The sequence below is a fragment of the Microcaecilia unicolor genome, chromosome 6 (assembly GCF_901765095.1).
Source record: "Microcaecilia unicolor chromosome 6, aMicUni1.1, whole genome shotgun sequence".
Lineage (NCBI taxonomy): Eukaryota > Metazoa > Chordata > Amphibia > Gymnophiona > Siphonopidae > Microcaecilia > Microcaecilia unicolor.
In genome coordinates, this window is record NC_044036.1 from 118,566,680 (window position 1) to 118,584,897 (window position 18,218).

At 42.0% G+C, this 18,218-nt stretch overlaps 1 protein-coding gene across 1 annotated transcript in view; it reads right to left on the reverse strand.

Annotated features, from left to right (window-relative positions):
- The window catches only part of PRRC2C (proline rich coiled-coil 2C), a 458,438-nt gene that overhangs the window by 19,629 nt on the left and 420,591 nt on the right, over positions 1 to 18,218 (reverse strand). The window contains 5 exon segments of the mRNA XM_030208285.1: positions 4,598 to 4,727; positions 6,603 to 6,709; positions 10,185 to 10,397; positions 14,529 to 14,636; positions 15,929 to 16,160. Of these exon segments, the coding sequence (XP_030064145.1) occupies positions 4,598 to 4,727; positions 6,603 to 6,709; positions 10,185 to 10,397; positions 14,529 to 14,636; positions 15,929 to 16,160 (790 nt within the window).

An 18,218-nucleotide genomic window follows, 5' to 3' on the forward strand; every position in this document is an offset into this window, starting at 1 on the left:
TCCTGGGCTCACCCTGAGTGGAAAAGGGGCTCAGGATCTTGAGGTTGGAGTGTTCAGGATGCTGAGAAGAGACCAGCTGGAGTCCTGCTTAGAAGCCACAGGACAGTGAGGCCTGCTGGAGAGCGGGAGGAGAAGTATCATCTTCACAACCTTTATCCACATGTTTATTCACCCCTTCAAAGAAATGTAGTAGACTGGTGAGGCAAGATTTCCCTTCACTAAATCCACGTTGACTTTGTCTCATTAATCTATGCTTTTGAATATGCTCTATAATTTTGTTCTTAATAATAGTCTCTACCATTTTGCCCAGCACCAACTTTAGACTCACCGGTCTATAATTTCCCGGATCTCCTCTGGAACCTATTTTAAAAAAATCGGTGTTACATTGGCCACCCTCCAATCTTCTGGTACCACGCTCGATTTTAAGGATAAATTACATATTACTAACAATAGCTCCGCAAGCTCATTTTTCAGTTCTATCAGTACTCTGGGATGAATACCATCCAGTCCAGATTTGCTACTCTTCAGTTTGTAGAACTGCCCCATTACATCCTCCAGGTTTACAGAGAATTCATTAAGTTTCTCCGACTCGTCAGCTTCAAATACAATTTCTGGCACCGGTATCCCACCCAAATCTTCCTCGGTGAAGACCGAAGCAAAGAATTCATTTAATCTCTCCGCTACGGCTTTGTCTTCCCTGATCGCCCCTTTTATCCTCGGTCATCTAGCGGGCCACCGATTCTTTTGCCGGCTTCCTGCTTTTAATATACCTAAAAAAATTTTACTATGTGTTTTTGCCTCCAACGCAATCTTTTTTCGAAGTCCCCTCTTAGCCTTCCTTATCAGCGCTTTGCATTTGACTTGACATTCCTTATGCTGTTCCTTATTATTTTCAATTGGTCCCTTCTTCCATTTTCTGAAGGATTTTCTTTTAGCTCTAATAGCTTCCTTCACTTCACTTTTTAACCACGCCGGCTGTCGTTTGGTCTTTCGTCCTCCTTTTTTAATATGCGGAATATATTTGGCCTGGGCTTCCAGGATGGTGTTTTTGAACAACATCCACGCCTGATGCAAATTTCTGACCCTCGCAGCTGCTCCTCTAAGTTTTCTTTTCACCGTTCTTCTCATTTTATCATAGTCTCCTTTTTTAAAGTTAAACACTAATGTATTGATTTCCTATGTTTACTTACTTCAAAGCTAATATCAAATCCGATCATATTATAATCACTGTTATCAAGCGCCCCAGAACCATTACCTCCAGCACCAGATCATGCACTCCACTATGGCTAAGTCTAGAATTTTTCCTTCTCTCGTTGGCTCCTGTACCAGCTGCTCCATAAAGCTGTCCTTGATTTAATCAAGGAATTTTACCTCCATAGCGTGCCCCAATGTTACATTTACCCAGTCAATGTCGGGGTAATTGAAATCACCCATTATTATCGTGTTGCCCAGTTTGTTTGCGTCCCTAATTTCCTTTAATAATTCTGCATCTGTCTGTTCATCCTGGCCATGCAGACGGTAGTACACTCCTATCACTATCCTTTTCCCCTTTACACATGGAATTTCAATCCACAGTGATTCCAAGAAGTGTTTTGTTTCCTGCAGAATTTTCAATCTATTCAAGGCTCTCATTAATATACGCTACCCCTCCACTAATTCGATTCACCCTATCACCACGATATAATTTGTACCCCGGTATGACAGTCCCACTGGTTATCCTCCTTCCACCAGGTCTCAGAGATGCCTATTAAATCTAATTTTTCATTTAGTGCAATATATTCTAACTCTCCCATCTTATTTCTTAGGCTCCTGGCATTCGCATATAGACATCTCCTGGCATTCGCATATAGACATTTCAAACTATGTTTGTTCTTCCTATTTACATGATGCTTAGTACTTGACAGTATTAATTTGCAATCTTTTGTCTGATTTTTATTTTTATTTAAGGACATCTGATCTACTATGGTCTCTTTTGCAACCTCACTATCACGATACCCTATCTTCCCTGTTTTGGTGATATCTTTGAAAGATACCTTATCCCGAACTATGCGCTTTTCAGCGACTGTCGGCCTTCTCCCCCGTTTTTAGTTTAAAAGCTGCTCTATCTCCTTTTTAAATGCCGATGCCAGCAGCCTGGTCCCACCCTGGTTAAGGTGGAGCCCATAGTTTCAGAATAGGCTCCCCCTTCCACAGAATGTTGCCCAATTCCTAACAAATCTAAAACCCTACTCCCTGCACCATCGTCTCATCCACCCATTGAGACTCCGGAGCTCTGCCTGTCTCTTGGGCCCTGCTCGTGGAATGGGTAGCATTTCAGAAAATGCTACCCTAGAGGATCTGGATTTGAGCTTTCTACCTAAGAGCCTAAATCTGGCTTCCAGAACCTCTCTCCCACATTTCCCTATGTCATTGGTACCCACATGTACCAAGACAGCCAGCTCCTCCCCAGCACTACCTAAAATCCTATCTAGGTGATGCGTGAGGTCCGCCACCTTCGCACCAGGCAGGCAAGTCACCAGGCGATCCTCATGTCCACCAGCCACCCAGCTATCTATATGCCTAATGATCGAATCACCAACTGCAACAGCTGTCCTAACCTTTCCCTCCCGGGCAGCACTTGGAGACGTAGCCTCGGTGCGAGAGGATAGTACATCCCCTGGTGGGCAGGTCCTGTCTACAGGAATACTTCCTACCTCACCAGGGTGATGCTTTCCTTCTAGGAGACCTCCTTCCTTCAAGGTAGCATAGGGGCTCCCAGACTGGAGGTGGGACCTCTCTACAACATCCCTGTAGGTCTCCTCTATGTACCTTTCTGTCTCCCTCAGTTCCACCAAGTCTGCTACTCTAGCCTCAAGAGAACGGACATGTTCTCTGAGAGCTAGGAGCTCTTTGCATCGGGCACACACATATGACATCTCACCAACTGGGAGATAATCATACATGTGACACTCAATGCAAAAGGTTAAAAGGTTCACGTAGTTAGTAAAGGAGTGCTCATTTGCAGTCCAATTTGTGCAAAGGTTCCTCTGCTGAGGAAGAATGTGGGCTGAGAAAGAAAGATGGCAGGGTTATGGATTCACTGATGTGAAAAACAGAGACCACCTTGGATGGGAATTTTGGGTGTGTATGTGAAATCACTTTGTTAGGATGAAATTGAGTATAGGGAGGATATGTTGCAAAAGCTTGCAACTCACTGACTGGTGGCTGATGTTATGGTCACCAAGAATATTGCCTTCCAGGATATAAGTGAGGATATAAACACAAGCCTTTTAACTAATAGTTGCTTCCCATGTCTGTCTCAATAGCAGACTATAGACTTTTCCTCCAGGAATTTGTCCAAACCCTTTTTTAAACCCAGATACGCTAACCGCTGTTACCACACCCTCCGGCAAAGAGTTTCAGAGCTTAACTATTTGTTGAATGAAAAAATATTTCCTCCTATTTGTTTTAAAAGTACTTCCATGTAACGTTCTCAAGTGTCCCCTAGTCTTTGTACTTTTGGAATGAGTAAAAAAATTGATTTACTTCCACTCGTTCTACACCATTAGGATTTTGTAAACCTCAATCATATCTCCCTTCATCTGTCTGTTTTCCAAGCTGAAGAGTCCTAACCTCTTTAGTTATTCCTCATACGAGCGTTCCATTGCATCTCCCCTTTCAGGAGGCCTTGGTACAATCTGGATAATCTTTTACAGAATTTATCGAGAAACAATACTCTCTCAATGGGCTTCATCAATTATTTCATGATACGGACCCTAGAAAGAAAACTTTAGCTGAAAATAAGCAAAAAATGGAACTGAAGTCCCCTCTATTTGTTCCAACCAATTCTTAGTGATCACCACTCCATTTTCTATCCAATGTTTGACTCGATCAATCCTCCTCCTACCCAACTGCTCCCCCAGTCCCTTCCATTTTTTCTGCAAAAAAGGAAATAGTCTGTGACTGTGAGCATTTGCACTCATTTTTTTCTGTGTTGCTAATGAGTTGTTTAGATGGTTTGTTATATTTTTATCATCACCTCCATTGTCATGCTTTTACTGGGGGCGACTTCCTGAATGCCCCTGCTTCCTGTTAACTCTGCATCCTATTTTAACCCTTTAGTGTCCAATGTTCCTATCAATCTGTTCCCATATGACTTATTACGGGAACATTGGACACTAAAGGGATAAATGCCTAGAAACATAGTCTAAATTTCTCCCTAAGGATTCTTTTTCCTGAAAAATGTAGCCCATCCTTAAAGCAGAGCTTTTTGTTGTACCATATATTGCTCCATCATCCTAAAACCACCTTGCTGACACCAGGCTTTGAGCCACTTATTGAATTTCTCTGTATTAAGTACTCTTTTCTAACCCATGCTATTTGGTTTTCTGTCCAATTATGCTGCAAAAACATGCAGCCATGAGACAGCAAAGGCTGGTGTAGAGCTGTTTCCAAGAGGATGGGGAGAAGCTTTCATGTAATTTAATTGGATTCCTGCTGGATTGATGTACATTCAGAGAGCTCAAGCCTTCTGGACACTCCTTAAAGTATTCTCATTCTGAACTACATGCTATCCTCCTTGTTATTATCTGATTTGAACAAAAGTTCCAAGACCTACCTGTGGTGGAAACTGGGTGGGAAAGGGCTGTGTCATTCTTACTCCTGCAGCGGCTGAAGCAAATTGATGCTTCTGGTAGACAATGCTGTTCAATTTACTGGACTGACTGTTGGGACTTGTAGAACTGGCCCTGGAAGGAATCAGACCTATTATTAGTTTACAAGTACAGTATTCATAGTTTGCTATTCTCATCTATTTCACCTCCACAGCTATTCCTCCCTGCTCATCCTAATGTAGCATGATATGGGTTAATTTCCAGAGTTATTGATTTTGCTGGAATCAGATACAAATATATATAAAAAATATATATGGCAAAAACTTCTTGGAAGGCAACTTGAGCAGTATCAGAAACTGGCCCCATCCCCCTGAAGACCACTGATAGCTTGTAACAATAGAACTAGCTGGGTGGATACTAAAAAGTCAATCACCACATTTCCAGTCTGCGTATTGACAGAAATTAAAAAAAAAAATTGGAAAGCCCATCTACCTGAAAATCACAGACAATAACCCACCTAATCTGACAAAAGAAAGCCCATCTACTCCCAGACAATGATTCTTTTAATCCTGTCAAGTATGGGTGTATACCACAGCAGATGGCAAGCCAGGAACCCTTATGATGTAATTTAAACATGTGACCAGCAATAATGCTTCATCTCAAAAAACTAGATAGAACTAGTTTTCAGCTATCCATGAGTTTTCATTGGATCAATATACACCACCTGATTTCAGCCTATGGTTCAACAAGAAATTATAAAAACTAGAACACAGTCCGCCCCCTCTGCTCTTCTCCCTGGACCCTGCCTGCTGGATGATCTGTACCTCTCTGAATCTCTCTGGGACAAACCAGGTTCCATTCTCAACAAATCTGCCAAAAAGACTTCTTTTCCAGCAAGGACCTTCTTCACCACTCCAACCAGCAGCAGAAAGAATTCATCTGAACCTCAATCACATACCATCCAACTACAGAGAAAAGAGCTCCTTCACCACTCCAGTCAATAGCAGAAAGAATTCATCTGAGCCTCAAAGTGAGTTACTATTAAGCCAACCTAAATAATAATTCAGACTAACAATATTTATCATCTGGCACATTTCCTTTGTGTAAAATCCCTAAAAACTGCCTTCTAACATTGCATTACCTGTATTGTAAATAAATATTATTGGTAAAAATCAGATCCTTATGTTCTGAGCACATGTCTTTAAATATTATACAGTGCAGGTTAATGCAATTCCCCAAATATATCCTTTTATCTCCTTTTTCACTAACATACAAGTAGTTTGAAAGACAAAGGTTTAAAGTCTCTTTCTGTTAGTGTGCTTGTAGAGCTGGCTTCCATTGTGACCCTTTGCTATTACATAAATATTAGAAACACCTTGTACAACAGAACTATCCCAGGGCCGCCGAGAGACTGAGCCGGGCCCAGGGCAAGGCCGACTCCCCCCCCCCAAGGATCGCCACCGCCCCGCCCCCCCAATCACTACTTTTGTCACCTCCCTCTCCTGCTCTCAGGCCGCCGGCGCCGCAATCCCCTGTCTCCACCTACCTTCCCCTCAGCTCCCTTCTGTTTGCCATTCGACCCCCTTCATTTAAAAAAAAAAAAAAAAATCTCAAAATTGGCAGCGCAGTGCCTTCTGTGTGAAAGCAGCAGATCGCCTCGGGCGGCCTTCCCTCACTGTTTCCCGCCCTCGCGGAAATAGGAAGTTACATCAGAGGAGGGCGGTACACAGTGAGGGAAGGCCTGCCCGAGGCGATCTGCCACTTTCACACAGAAGGCGCTGCCGATTCCAAAATTTTCTTTAAATGCAGGGGACCAGGTGGCAGGGGGCTGAGGGTAGGCAGGTGGAGACTGGGGACTGCGGCACCGGTGGCCTGGGAGCAGGAGAGGGCGAGAGACCCCAGCGCCGGGCCCTCCTTTGAGTCCTGGTGGGCCCAGGAAATTTTGACCCCCCCCCCCCCTTGGCGGCCTTGAACTATCCTCTCTGAATATGATCAGAAATTATTACATACCGAAAAGGACTGGATGTTGGAGTGGTGCTCCTGCCACTAATGGGAGGTGTGCCTGGTTTAACATGATCCATGTTGCTTCCATAGGGCTTCAAATCCATTTCTGTCATCTGCCAAGAGAAGAATCATCAATTGAAATGAGATGATCAGCAATCAAAGGAAACCAAGCTTCTAGTGAGTATGCCATAATATGAACTGCTGTAACCTCTCAATTCTAGTGAACAAATGAAGCATACAGTACTATACCAGAGTTGTCACAATCAATTTCTTTAGAAATTTTATGGAGATTTCAGTGGTGCAACTCAATGACTCTTGAATTTATGTCTAAGAATCATGCACTAAATTTGTCATTGGTCTTCTTGCTTTTACTATTTTAAACATTCTTCTTAGCTTTTTGTTGGCTCAGAGGCAAAGCAGTCCCTGCTTTGCCCCGAGCAAACAAAAAGCTAAGTTTTTTCTTTATTATATGTTACCTGCTTTAAGAAGAATGTTTAAAAAGGTAAAAGACATATAAGCAAGAAGACCAATGACAAACTTAGTGCATAATTCTTAAAGACATAAATTCAAGTCTGAGTTGCACCACTGAGATCTCCATAAAATTTCTAAAGAAACTGATCGTGACAAATCTGAGTATTGTATGCATAATATGAACTGCTAGCATAAGGCTCCTCAATGCCTAACAATAGGACAAAGAACATTTCCAAAATGGGGCGTCTTTGCTTTTTCCCCCCCAGTCATAAGTAGTAAAGATGTTTTTAAAAAAAAAATATTTAGAATAAAAATTTCTCCCCTCCAAATAGACACCACCTTGTAGTGGTGGTGGTGGTGGGGGGGGGGGGGGGGGGGGGGGGTGCTTTTGTGTTTCAGTGACTCAGAGGGCTATGCTGTAGGGCCACCCACATCAGATGGGCTTTTGAGGAAAAAAAACAGATGAAGAGTGTCCCAAACCTGCGGGAGTCAAAATGGTGTTTGAGGCAGAAGTGCTAAGAGTCAGCTCTCCTGTGTTGGCGTCTGTTTTATGCCATTTGTGCTGGTTACAATGGGGAATAAGAGAGGTCAGATATGTACCTACCCGCGGGTGCAAAGTTCTGTTCTCTTGAACTGATTCAGGTCTTCTTCGAGGTTGCTGGCATCATGACCCATGCATCCGCTACAGTACCTTTGGAGGGCCTGACATTCAGTGACTTGGGCCTTAGTGCAGAGTGGGTGTCTTTGAGCCCAGAAGATAGACTAGTTCCACTGAGATTGGGAAGCAGTTTGTTGGCTTTTGCACTGTCTGTGAAGGGGCAGAATTTAGCCTCATCAAGCAGGGAGCTAGTGTGTGGAATGCCGCTTACCCCTGCCCCCTTTTGAGGTGGCTGGGAGACAGGTTATCGGGGATCAAGGCCTGACACTGCAACAAATTTTGGTGCTGCTGGATTGGTTCAGCATAGCATAGTGCCGTCCTCGGTGGATTACAGAAACCAGTAGTAGTCAACTGTGATACCATATGGGATGCCATCAAAATGCTGCATGTGTCCCTACAGCAAACTGTGAAGTTATCTTCGGAGAGATCTGGGGTTATCCAGGCCAAGGTGGAAATACAGGGTGTTTATATCTAACTCTGTTAGTAAGCTTTTGCCCTGGAACAGGATAGAAATTTGGTGTTATATCATTACCTCCGTTACATGTATGAACAATTTCTGGGCTCTAATGTTTGTATATTTTCTGATTTTTCTTTGGTGACCTCAAGGTGCCATAAGGACTTTTTGGGGATTTTGCCCAAGGGTCTTGGTGATGGGGGGATCATAATTGTTAAAATTTCCTATTATATGTCATATAAAAATTTAATGGTGATTTATTTCTTGAACCTAAGCAATTGTTAGAATTTTTGGTGGCTTGGGAGGGTGGTCTGACTACAATGGCAGTTCCCTTTAGTTAGCATGTAATCTAGCTGTCTCTGTATAGGATTCCTCTGCCTTGTTGTTAGGGTCTTATTTCTTTTCCTATATTTATATTTCCTGCTTGACTTCAGCAATATTGTGGCCTAATGATGTTTATTTCCTCTATTAAGTGGCTTTTCTGTACCTCTGTCTTTTTCAGATTTCTTTTTCAAGTGTATGCTTGAATGTTATATTGACATTTTAAAATAAAAATTAAAAAATAAATAATTTCTAATTTTTTTTATGTATTTGGATGTGCCAACATGGATGTGCAAAAAAGGTGACCAAAATGGCCATCAGTCTCTTTGTTTTGCAAGATTCATACTTTTTAGGCTAAATGCAGGGGCTTTGCTCTTTGTAAACATGACTCTTCCCCTCTATCAATAAGAATTTTGGTCTCAGATAAATGCACCAAATGAGCACCAGTCTCTCATTCTTCTAGTCCTGCTGCTCCTTGAAACTGAACTCGGACTAAAAACCAAACGCCTGCTTTGCATCTGAGCCTGAAAAAAAAGAAGTGGGAGGATCTCCAAGGGTTCAGATTCTGACACCCACTTCTACAATATCCCATAAAGCTAAAGAAAAAAAAAAAAAGTACAGTAAGGTACGCTGAACCTGTCATTGTTCAGTGGTAGATGATGGATATAAGAATGGTTTGTTAACAGCTTAAGACAAACATTCTTACAGTGGCTAATGAGCAATGAACTTCACAAGTATTTAATGACATTACATAATACCTAAGGGAAGAGTAGCAGGACACTTCCAGGGCAATCAACTACTAAGTGAATGATCACTAGTGCTCCTATGATTAGCAATATTCCAGGTTCTGACAATATTACAGCAGAATAAAGGTCCTGTTTAATAAAAGTTCCGATGCCTGCATCTGCAATAATCAGACTGAATTGGTGAGATTTAAATATGACACAATTGTTGACTATTCAACAGCAGCAAAGAGAAGAGGGTAGGAAACAAAGGACTATTGCAGGAAGTTCAATGATATACAAGACAGCAAGTGGATAAAGACATGACAAAACCTGTAGGCTACAGCATGAGATCACAGAACAGAACATTTTCATATAATGCTCATGGCTTACAACACTTTTTTGGGAACTAAGTACAGGTATACATATGTTGTATCACCTCATACCTTATGTACTGAGTTTATTTCTTCGGGCAGACTGTGGGCCATACAGGTCTTTATCTGCCGTCATCTACTATGTTACTAGATGCATGCTTCTACACATTCCTACACTTGGAAAACATGCCCAAGGCATACTATCACACCAGTTGCTTACTTAGTGCCATGTGAAAGTGCCTATGGTTATAGCAATAAATGAGATCATTTCAGACCACCCATGGAAGAATGATAGCCCTAAAAGTCAATATTCTCATGGGCACCACAAACCACAGAACACTTATTCCCTGTGGAGGCGTGGAGTGGAGGAGTAGCCTAGTGGTTAGTGCAGTAGACTTTGATCCTGGGGAACTGAGTTTGATTCCCACTGTAGCTCCTTGTGACTCTGGGCAAATCACTTAACCCTCCATTGCCCCTGGTACAAAATAAGTACCTGAATATATGTAAACCTCTTTGAATGTAGTTGCAAAAAACTCAGAAAGGCAGTATATCAAGTCCCATTTCCCTTTCCCCTTTATCAAAAGTTACCTTGCCAGTGATTATACTGTGCTGGGTCCCAGCTGGAATCAGGCCCCTGAAGGGTTGGTTTACTGGGGTGGTCCTAGCCAAGTTCTGATGTTGAGGTTGTGGCGTGGGTTGCAGAGAAGGCTGCAGGGATTGGGGTAGAGCGATTAGAGGTTGCCCAGTGGTGGATCCAAAGTTGGGCAGTGAAAGCTGTGAGCCCTGTAAGGGTACAGTCACCTGCAATACAGTAAAAAAAAAAAAAGAAAAAAAGCATAATCTGCTCTAGGTCATTTTATCTAACTCATTACCTTGGCAAAACATATCTTCAAGGTTTTCAAATTTACTTTAGGCAATCAAGAGTGTTGCTGCACTGTTTGATGCCACTCTGAGCCAACAAAAGCATGAACACAGATTGATCAACTGAGGGGTTACTCTAGGTGGAATTCTGCAGCACTGCACAATGTGGAATTCTGCACAGGGAACTGGAAGCATTTACACAGTGGTTTTCTTATCTCCATACCACTACAGATTGCTCTGGCTGCTCCCCACCCATACTATCTCCTCCCAGGCCCCCAGAACATACAACATTAGGAGGCGGTGAACACCCGCACCTCAGACCATAACCTCCTCTTCTGCCACCCTGGGCTCTACTGCTTATTTGAACCAAGCAGGACTGCAGCATGTTATATGTGGCTGGTGCAGCTGCACAGGGGCGCAAGGAAAGCCATCCATCGAATCTATGACTGAAATTGCCACGCCATTTTGGCAGAAACTGAAACGTAAATGAAACGCCTCCCCACTTGCCCAAAAAGAACCCCTTGTGGCAGTGGCTCCCATCTCCTGTGATCACTCCTCCCCCCTCCCCCCCAGGTCTACCTTAGGAATGTCTGATGGTCTAGTAGAGTGTTAGGGGTCAGGAATGAACCCAACTTGTTCACTAAGACTGCTGCGGGAGGTCCCAGCAGCCATTTGGTGACTGGAACCAGCATGGGTAGGAGTCTCCTGTCTGTGCTGGGACCCTGCCCATGCTGGTTCTAATCGCAAAATGGCTGCAGTGGGAACACTTGGCAGCCATGCAAATACAGCAATGGCACAAGGCAGAAATGAATGGGGTTTGTTCCTGCCCCCAAAGATGCTACTAGAACACCAGTCCTTCCCCAGAGACGGCCTATGGGGTGGAATGGGGGTGGGTGGGGTTAAAGGACGAACCCGAAATTCGGTCAGTCTCTACCAAGGAGTTCCAAGACCAAAGTGATAATTGCTTTGGAGATCAAAGGACACATTCCTGATCATGGGCCTCCCTCGATTATGCATATAAGAGAAGAAATCTTCATCTGTGCTATTATACAAAGTTAAATCCATTTTTTTATTACCCCCATAATTCATTATCCATGTGTGATTTATTTTCTTTCTCCTTTTCTCTGGGGTGGCTAACAGGGAGTCTTATCCTGGTACCTGCTGAGTTGTTTCTGTGTACCTGTCCTATTGCTGGAGTCACCTGTACAATTCCAATATTCCTTTTTTCCCTTTTGTTTACAGAGCAAAGGGAAATAGAACTAGGGGCCCAAAATAGAAAGCTAGGAATTATCTACTCTTGAGAATGAGCATCAAAAGTTGGGGGCTGAAACTGTTAGGGAAAGAGATCTGGGGAATGATACTTCTGGGTAGGGATCTGCCCTTATAAGGAAATTAGGACCAAAAAACATTATAAATAAAAGTAAGCAGAATATTAAATACTGTACAAAGATTGTCAACATTTTTGCAAGAATTTAAATTTTTCTTTATGTATAGAAATTCCCCAAAAAGTAAAGCATGACGAATGCCCAAGACATCCAAAGCATAAAACTTGCGTGCCATCTCTGGGGATCAGGCAGCGCTCTAGGTTAAGTTCTTGGAGAATACTATCCTAAAATACCAAGAACTGAGCCAGGAAACAGCAAGTGAACAGTAGATGCCAACTGCACTCTGTAGCAAAATCTTCTCATGATACCTACCCTATACTAAGATAAGCCTGAAAGCAACTAGACAGACCACTTTTGCAGTAGTTGCCCCATAACTCTGGAATGAGTTACCCTCTGGCCTAGGGCTGGAAACAGCATATAAACAACTCAAGGTTGCCTGAAAACAGTATTTCAAGCAGGTCTTCTCATTATGACTACGGCTCTTCAGCTTGGAGAAAAGATGGCTGAGGGGAGCTATGACAGAGGTCTATAAAATAATGAATGGAGTGGAATGGGTAGACATGAATTGCTTGTTTACTCTTTTCAAAATTACTGGGACTAGGGAGTACGCAATGAAGCTACAAAGTACTAAACTTAAAACAAATCAGAGAAAATATTTCTTCACTCAACGTTTGGAATTTGTTGCCGGAGAATGTGGTAAAAGCAGTTAGCTTAGTGGGGTTTAAAAAAGGTTTGGATAACTTTCTAAAGAAAAGTCCATTATTAAGATGGACCTGGGGAAAATCCACTGCTTATTTCTACAATAAGCAGCATAAAATGTATTGTAATGTTCTGGGATCTTATCAAGTATTTGTAACCTGGATTGGCCACGGTTGGAAACAGGATGCTAGGCTTGATGGACCTTTGGTCTGTCCCAGTAAGGCAACACTTATGTTCTTATGCAAGTTCATACTTTCTACCTAGGAATCCTTGTAAATGGTGGGAATAGGCCACAGATCTTCACTAGTCCTTATATTGTGTTTATAAAATACAGGCTGGAGAGGAGCCTCAGGAATTTTGCAATTGTTTAAATAAGGGATCTGTAATTTTAATTCTTTTCTATGTCAGACTGTTTAATACTTAACCGTATACTATTTGTTTACAGTGTTTCATGTTTCTACATTGGTAGCTTTTATATTATGCTATAGAAATATTAGCTCTGCGTTGTAAACTGCCCAAACAATTCAAATTGATATGTGGTACAGCAAACTTGATATCAGATACTAGGAAGCACCTGCTGCTCCCACACTACAAAATAAAAGCACAATCTTTACTAATAGAAGCACAAATGAGGGGAAGCACTAGAATTAGAGGACATAAGACTACAAAGACGTAAAATCAAGAGCAATCTCAGGAAGATTTCTTCACTGAAAGAGTGGTGATGCCTGGAATGCATCCCCAAAAGGGGTGGAAGGAAAGGAAAAAAAAAAAAAAAACGGTGCTGGAATTTAAAAAGGACTGGGAAAGCAACTAATTTCACCTGGGGTTGGGAAATACAATATAAGTTTGCACTGCGAATGCACATAGCCCCAAGAAGGGCCTTTCACATGGGATTATCCCCGGCGGGGGAGTGCCCGAAATGTAATAAAGTGGGAGCTACATTAGGACATATGTTCTGGACTTGTCCATACATTAAACGCTTTTGGAGACAGCTCTTGCGAATGATTTCGCACCTATGGGGACTGACTTGGATTCAAGACTGTCAGTTGTTGTTTGGTCATTTTAAGAGCACAAAGTGGATGTCAAAAGGTTTTCAGGAGTTTGCCACTCGGACAACCATTGTGGCAAAGAAGGTGATTCTGTCAGAGTGGCTTTCAAAGACAGCTCCAACCTTACAACAATGGAGAGCCCAGATGATACAACTCATGAGACTGGAGAGGCTAGAAATACCAAAATTGGACAACAAAAGAGGCAGACTGTTTGAGAAACGGTGGTCAACTTTCTGGCAAACCCTAACGCCATCGGCAAGGGGGCATCTGTTAAATCTTTGACTTATTGGGGGAATTGGAGAGAGAGAGAAAGAACACTGTGATATGAGAGGACCCCGGGAATACAGAACTAAGAGTACGACTGTGTTAAGGGAAGGGAGGGGGGTAGGGAGTTTTCGGGGAGTTATAAGGGGGATGGAGAATGAGGGGAGGGGGAGGGAAAAACAACAAAATACAATTTTGATGTTATTGAAGTTTGGTACTGCTTTAATGCCATGTAATTCAATATTAGTAGAGACTTCTGTTAGCAAGAAAATAACAGTTTATTTGATGAAAATGTTAAGCTGAGCTTTCTTCAATAAAAATTATTTAAACATAAAAAGGGCTGGGAAAATGCAGTGGATCCCTAAAAAGAAAAAGAACAAAACAAAACAGAGCACCTCATTTCAAAACAGCTGTGAAATGAATGTTGTGCTGCTCCTAAGAAACCTGCACTTCTCAACTGGTACTGCTTGGCAACCCCTCTGGGCAGACTGGATGGATAATTTGCTCTCATCCACGATATTACAATGTAAAAGAAATGATCTATTGTTAAGATACCAATGTATGATTTATACTACTCAAGCATGTATATCTGACATGTGAGATACAGCGAAGGATAAATGAGACATCCTGGCAAACAACAACTTGCTCTAGAAGAGCTACAAAGGTCTACTTACCTGCTGAAGCGCTGAAGGAGATTGTGCTGTGCTGTAGAAACTTGTCTGACCTGGCTGCTGAACTTGTCCCGAGTAGAGGTTTGAAGGCTGGCCCAGACCCTGTCTTGCCTGTAAACAAAATGTTTAGAAGCTGGAGAATGGATTATGATTTCTCTTTGAAACTGTGTTTTTATAATTACATTTTCAATTGAGCTTCAAACCATCTTTATGTGCACAATGACAAGCTGTCTAATATCACATAAATTTTGATTTCTATACTATGATCTATCTGTTCTAAGTTTTATTGCAACAATGCATTCTATCAGAATCTGCGGTTTTAGTTCCTTTGAAATTCTGCTTTATTCAAAATCTAAATGTTATCTAGAACAGGTGTCCACTATGTCTGAAACAACCCCATGTCTCACAATACATTAATACTATTGTACAATCTAGAACATTCCAAATACACTCCCCTTGGTCCTGTGCTAGTTTCAAGAATACAATTAGTACAGGGTACAGATATTTCTTCATGGACAAACAGGATGAGACAGTCACGCACTAGTGACGTCATCCATCAGCACCATGGATTGATTAGTGCTTCCAGAGCGTAGAAAAGCCTAGACGGCCTTTCAGCGTGTGCAAGCTACTCTCCTCACTAGAGAATGACATGGGACCCCACAGTAATCCGCAGTAAAAACATTTTTTTTGCCAAGGTTTACCGCGGGTGCAAAACTTTTAACCGCCCCGTAAGCTAACACAACCAAACAACTTCCATAGCTGTAAAACCTTCAGTATTATACCACAGTTGCAAATCTAATTTTAAATGAAGATCAACTAGCACAATACGTTTTTTTTTAAAACATCTTCTACAGTGGCAATCACTCTATGAACTTCAACAACAGTCGGTGGTCTATACAAGTGGGTCCCAACCCTGATCCTGGAAACACCTCAGCCAGTCAGATTTTCAGGATATCCACAATGAATATTCACGAGATATATCTGCACACACTGCCTCCAAATCTCTCTTGTGAATATTCATTATGGATATCCTAAAAACCTGATTGGATGGGGTGCCTCCAGGATCAGGGTTGGGACCCACTGGTCTATACAGTAAGCAGATATTAACAAGCCACCCATTTAACAATATTTTAGAATGAAAATCCTGAAGGTAACAGAGCAACCTCAAACTGTACCTCAGCCTTATAAATAACTAATACACCACCCCGTTTTCCAGACCAACACAGCTAGTGTATATAAATGAAATCTGACGGACATAATTGATTCAAGGTAACTACATCACTATCTCATAACTAAGTTTCTGTTACATATAAAATATCCAAACGATGTGATCAGTTTTTCACTTACCTAGTGGAGCATGCATACATAAATTACTAAGTTGGGAATGTCCATTCAATTCTTACCTGGAGGAGGTGTGTATCTATCAGCTGGGAGCCTCCTAGACCAGACTGGTTGAGCTGATGCTCATATAATATAGGAATGGGCTGAGTGCTAGAAGTCTGCTGGAAGGCGAGGCTGGACTGTGCTTTGGCCAGTTCTTGGTGTTGCACTGTTGGGAAGTTGTGTAAAGCAGTGCCAGACAGAACCATGGGAGATGGCTGTGACAGACTGCTCTGCATGAAAGCTTGCTGTGATCTGCATAGAAAGCATTGAAAACATCAAATCAATTTCACAATAGCAAAATATGTATCCTGAGAAGAATACACACACCTCCTCCTGGGTGCTTGCTCAGAAATAAGAATTTTAAACAAATGAAATAAGATAGTGATGAAAACACAAAACATACCTCAAAAATAATTTTCATGTCAATGACTAAACTATACATTTAAAGTGTGCTTAATTTATCTGTGTATGAGGAAGAGACCTCAAAGCTCTAACAAGAACACAGAGCATTCTAGAACAAAATTTGTGACTTTTGAATAGGATAGAGCATTATGATCTGATGAAATATATGAGGTTCCAGTGGCTGTGCAATGCTGACTGGCCCCAAGTTTAATTTGCAACAGCTATTTTATTTCCCAAATAGGAGAGGCAAGTCTGTCATGACAGTAGCTAGTTGAAAATTGCAGGCTGGTGTCACAAGTACAGATTATATTGTTTTTAATAGATATTCTAAGTGAGTATCAATATTTTTTGTAGTATTAATTTTGTGTTTATTTACTTTTTTAAAAGCGTTGGATTACTCCTGATGAAGCCCTGCTGAAACTATGGCTGCACTGGCCATGTTGAAACAGATTCATTGAACCTATGAATGAGGTGCCTGAATGGCCTACAAGATAAGGGGACACTTTTCTGAACATTTGTATATTGTGGTTATTTTTTTGATTGGCTAGGAGCATTTAGTTCAGAGGTCACAGTAACACAGTAAATGATAGAAGATAAAAAACTGCACGGTCCATCCAGTCTGCCCAACAAAGCGGCCAGAGCCACACCTGCCACTCTGTGTGGGCCCCAGCCACTCATGCTTAACACTGGTTGTCAAGTCTCCACCATGTCAACCATATAGGCACACAAACATGATAGTGTCTTGGTTATAACCATGTATCAACCCAACAGTATTCAACTTACCAGTCAAAATGTCTTCCCCTCCCATCTGAGCTTCAAAGCACCCTCACTCGCCCGACTTATATTCTGCCAGTGTTGCTATGCTCATATTAGCCCTCTCCTCAAGTCACTTCATTGCCTCCTTATCCGTTTCCACATACAATTCAAATTCCTCTTATTGACTTATAAGTGCATTCACCCTGCAGCTCCTCAGTACCTCTTCACTCTTCTCTCCCTACACTCCTCCCCGGGAACTCCCCGTTCATTGGATAAATCTCTTATCTGTATCTTTCTCCTCCACTGCCAACTCCCTGTTCATTGGATAAATCTCTCTTATCTGTACCCTTCTCCTCCACTGTCAACTTCAGACTCTGTGCTTTTTATCTTGCTGCACCATATGCCTGAAATAGACTTCCTAAATCAGTATGTCAAGCTCCAGATCTGGCTGTCTTCAAATCTAGAATACAAGCCCACCTTTTTGAGGCTGCTTTTAACTCCTAACTCAAATTCACTTGTTCAGTACCCATGTGTTTTATATAATTCCCACCTTAGTAATTCCCTTATTTGTCCTGTTTGTCTTGATTAGATTGTAAGCTCTGTCAAGCAGGAACTGTCTCCTACATGTTCAGTGTACAATGCTGTGTACATCTAGTAGTAGCACTATAGAAATGATAAGTAGTAGTAGTAGGTGACTATCATGAAATGCCTAGCCACCCACCCGCCTGGGGTTATCCCGCGGCCAGAGTGTCTATCCTCAGCACAGCTCAAGTCCGCCTGCACCTACTGCTTGTGCTCTACACAAGCACCCTCCTCCCACTGCCTGGGTCACAACCACCTCTGGGTGACTCTCCCGCTCTCAAATTATCCCCAGTGGTTTCTAGGTTACTGGAGCCACACTCCCAGTGGTCCCACAGTTCCCAGAAAGCACTCAAACACCCAACACACAAACCACCAGGATTCTTTATCAGTCCAGAGAGGCAATAAACTAAATATTGTTTATTGTCTTAAAAACAGAACAGTGGAAGTGAAATTAGCAAACAATAACAGGTAACTGAAATACAGATCAATTATAACACTAACATTTACATACTGTGTAAACAGTACCTGGGAAGATCAGGACATATAATTCACTAAGCCTCAGCAAAGAGA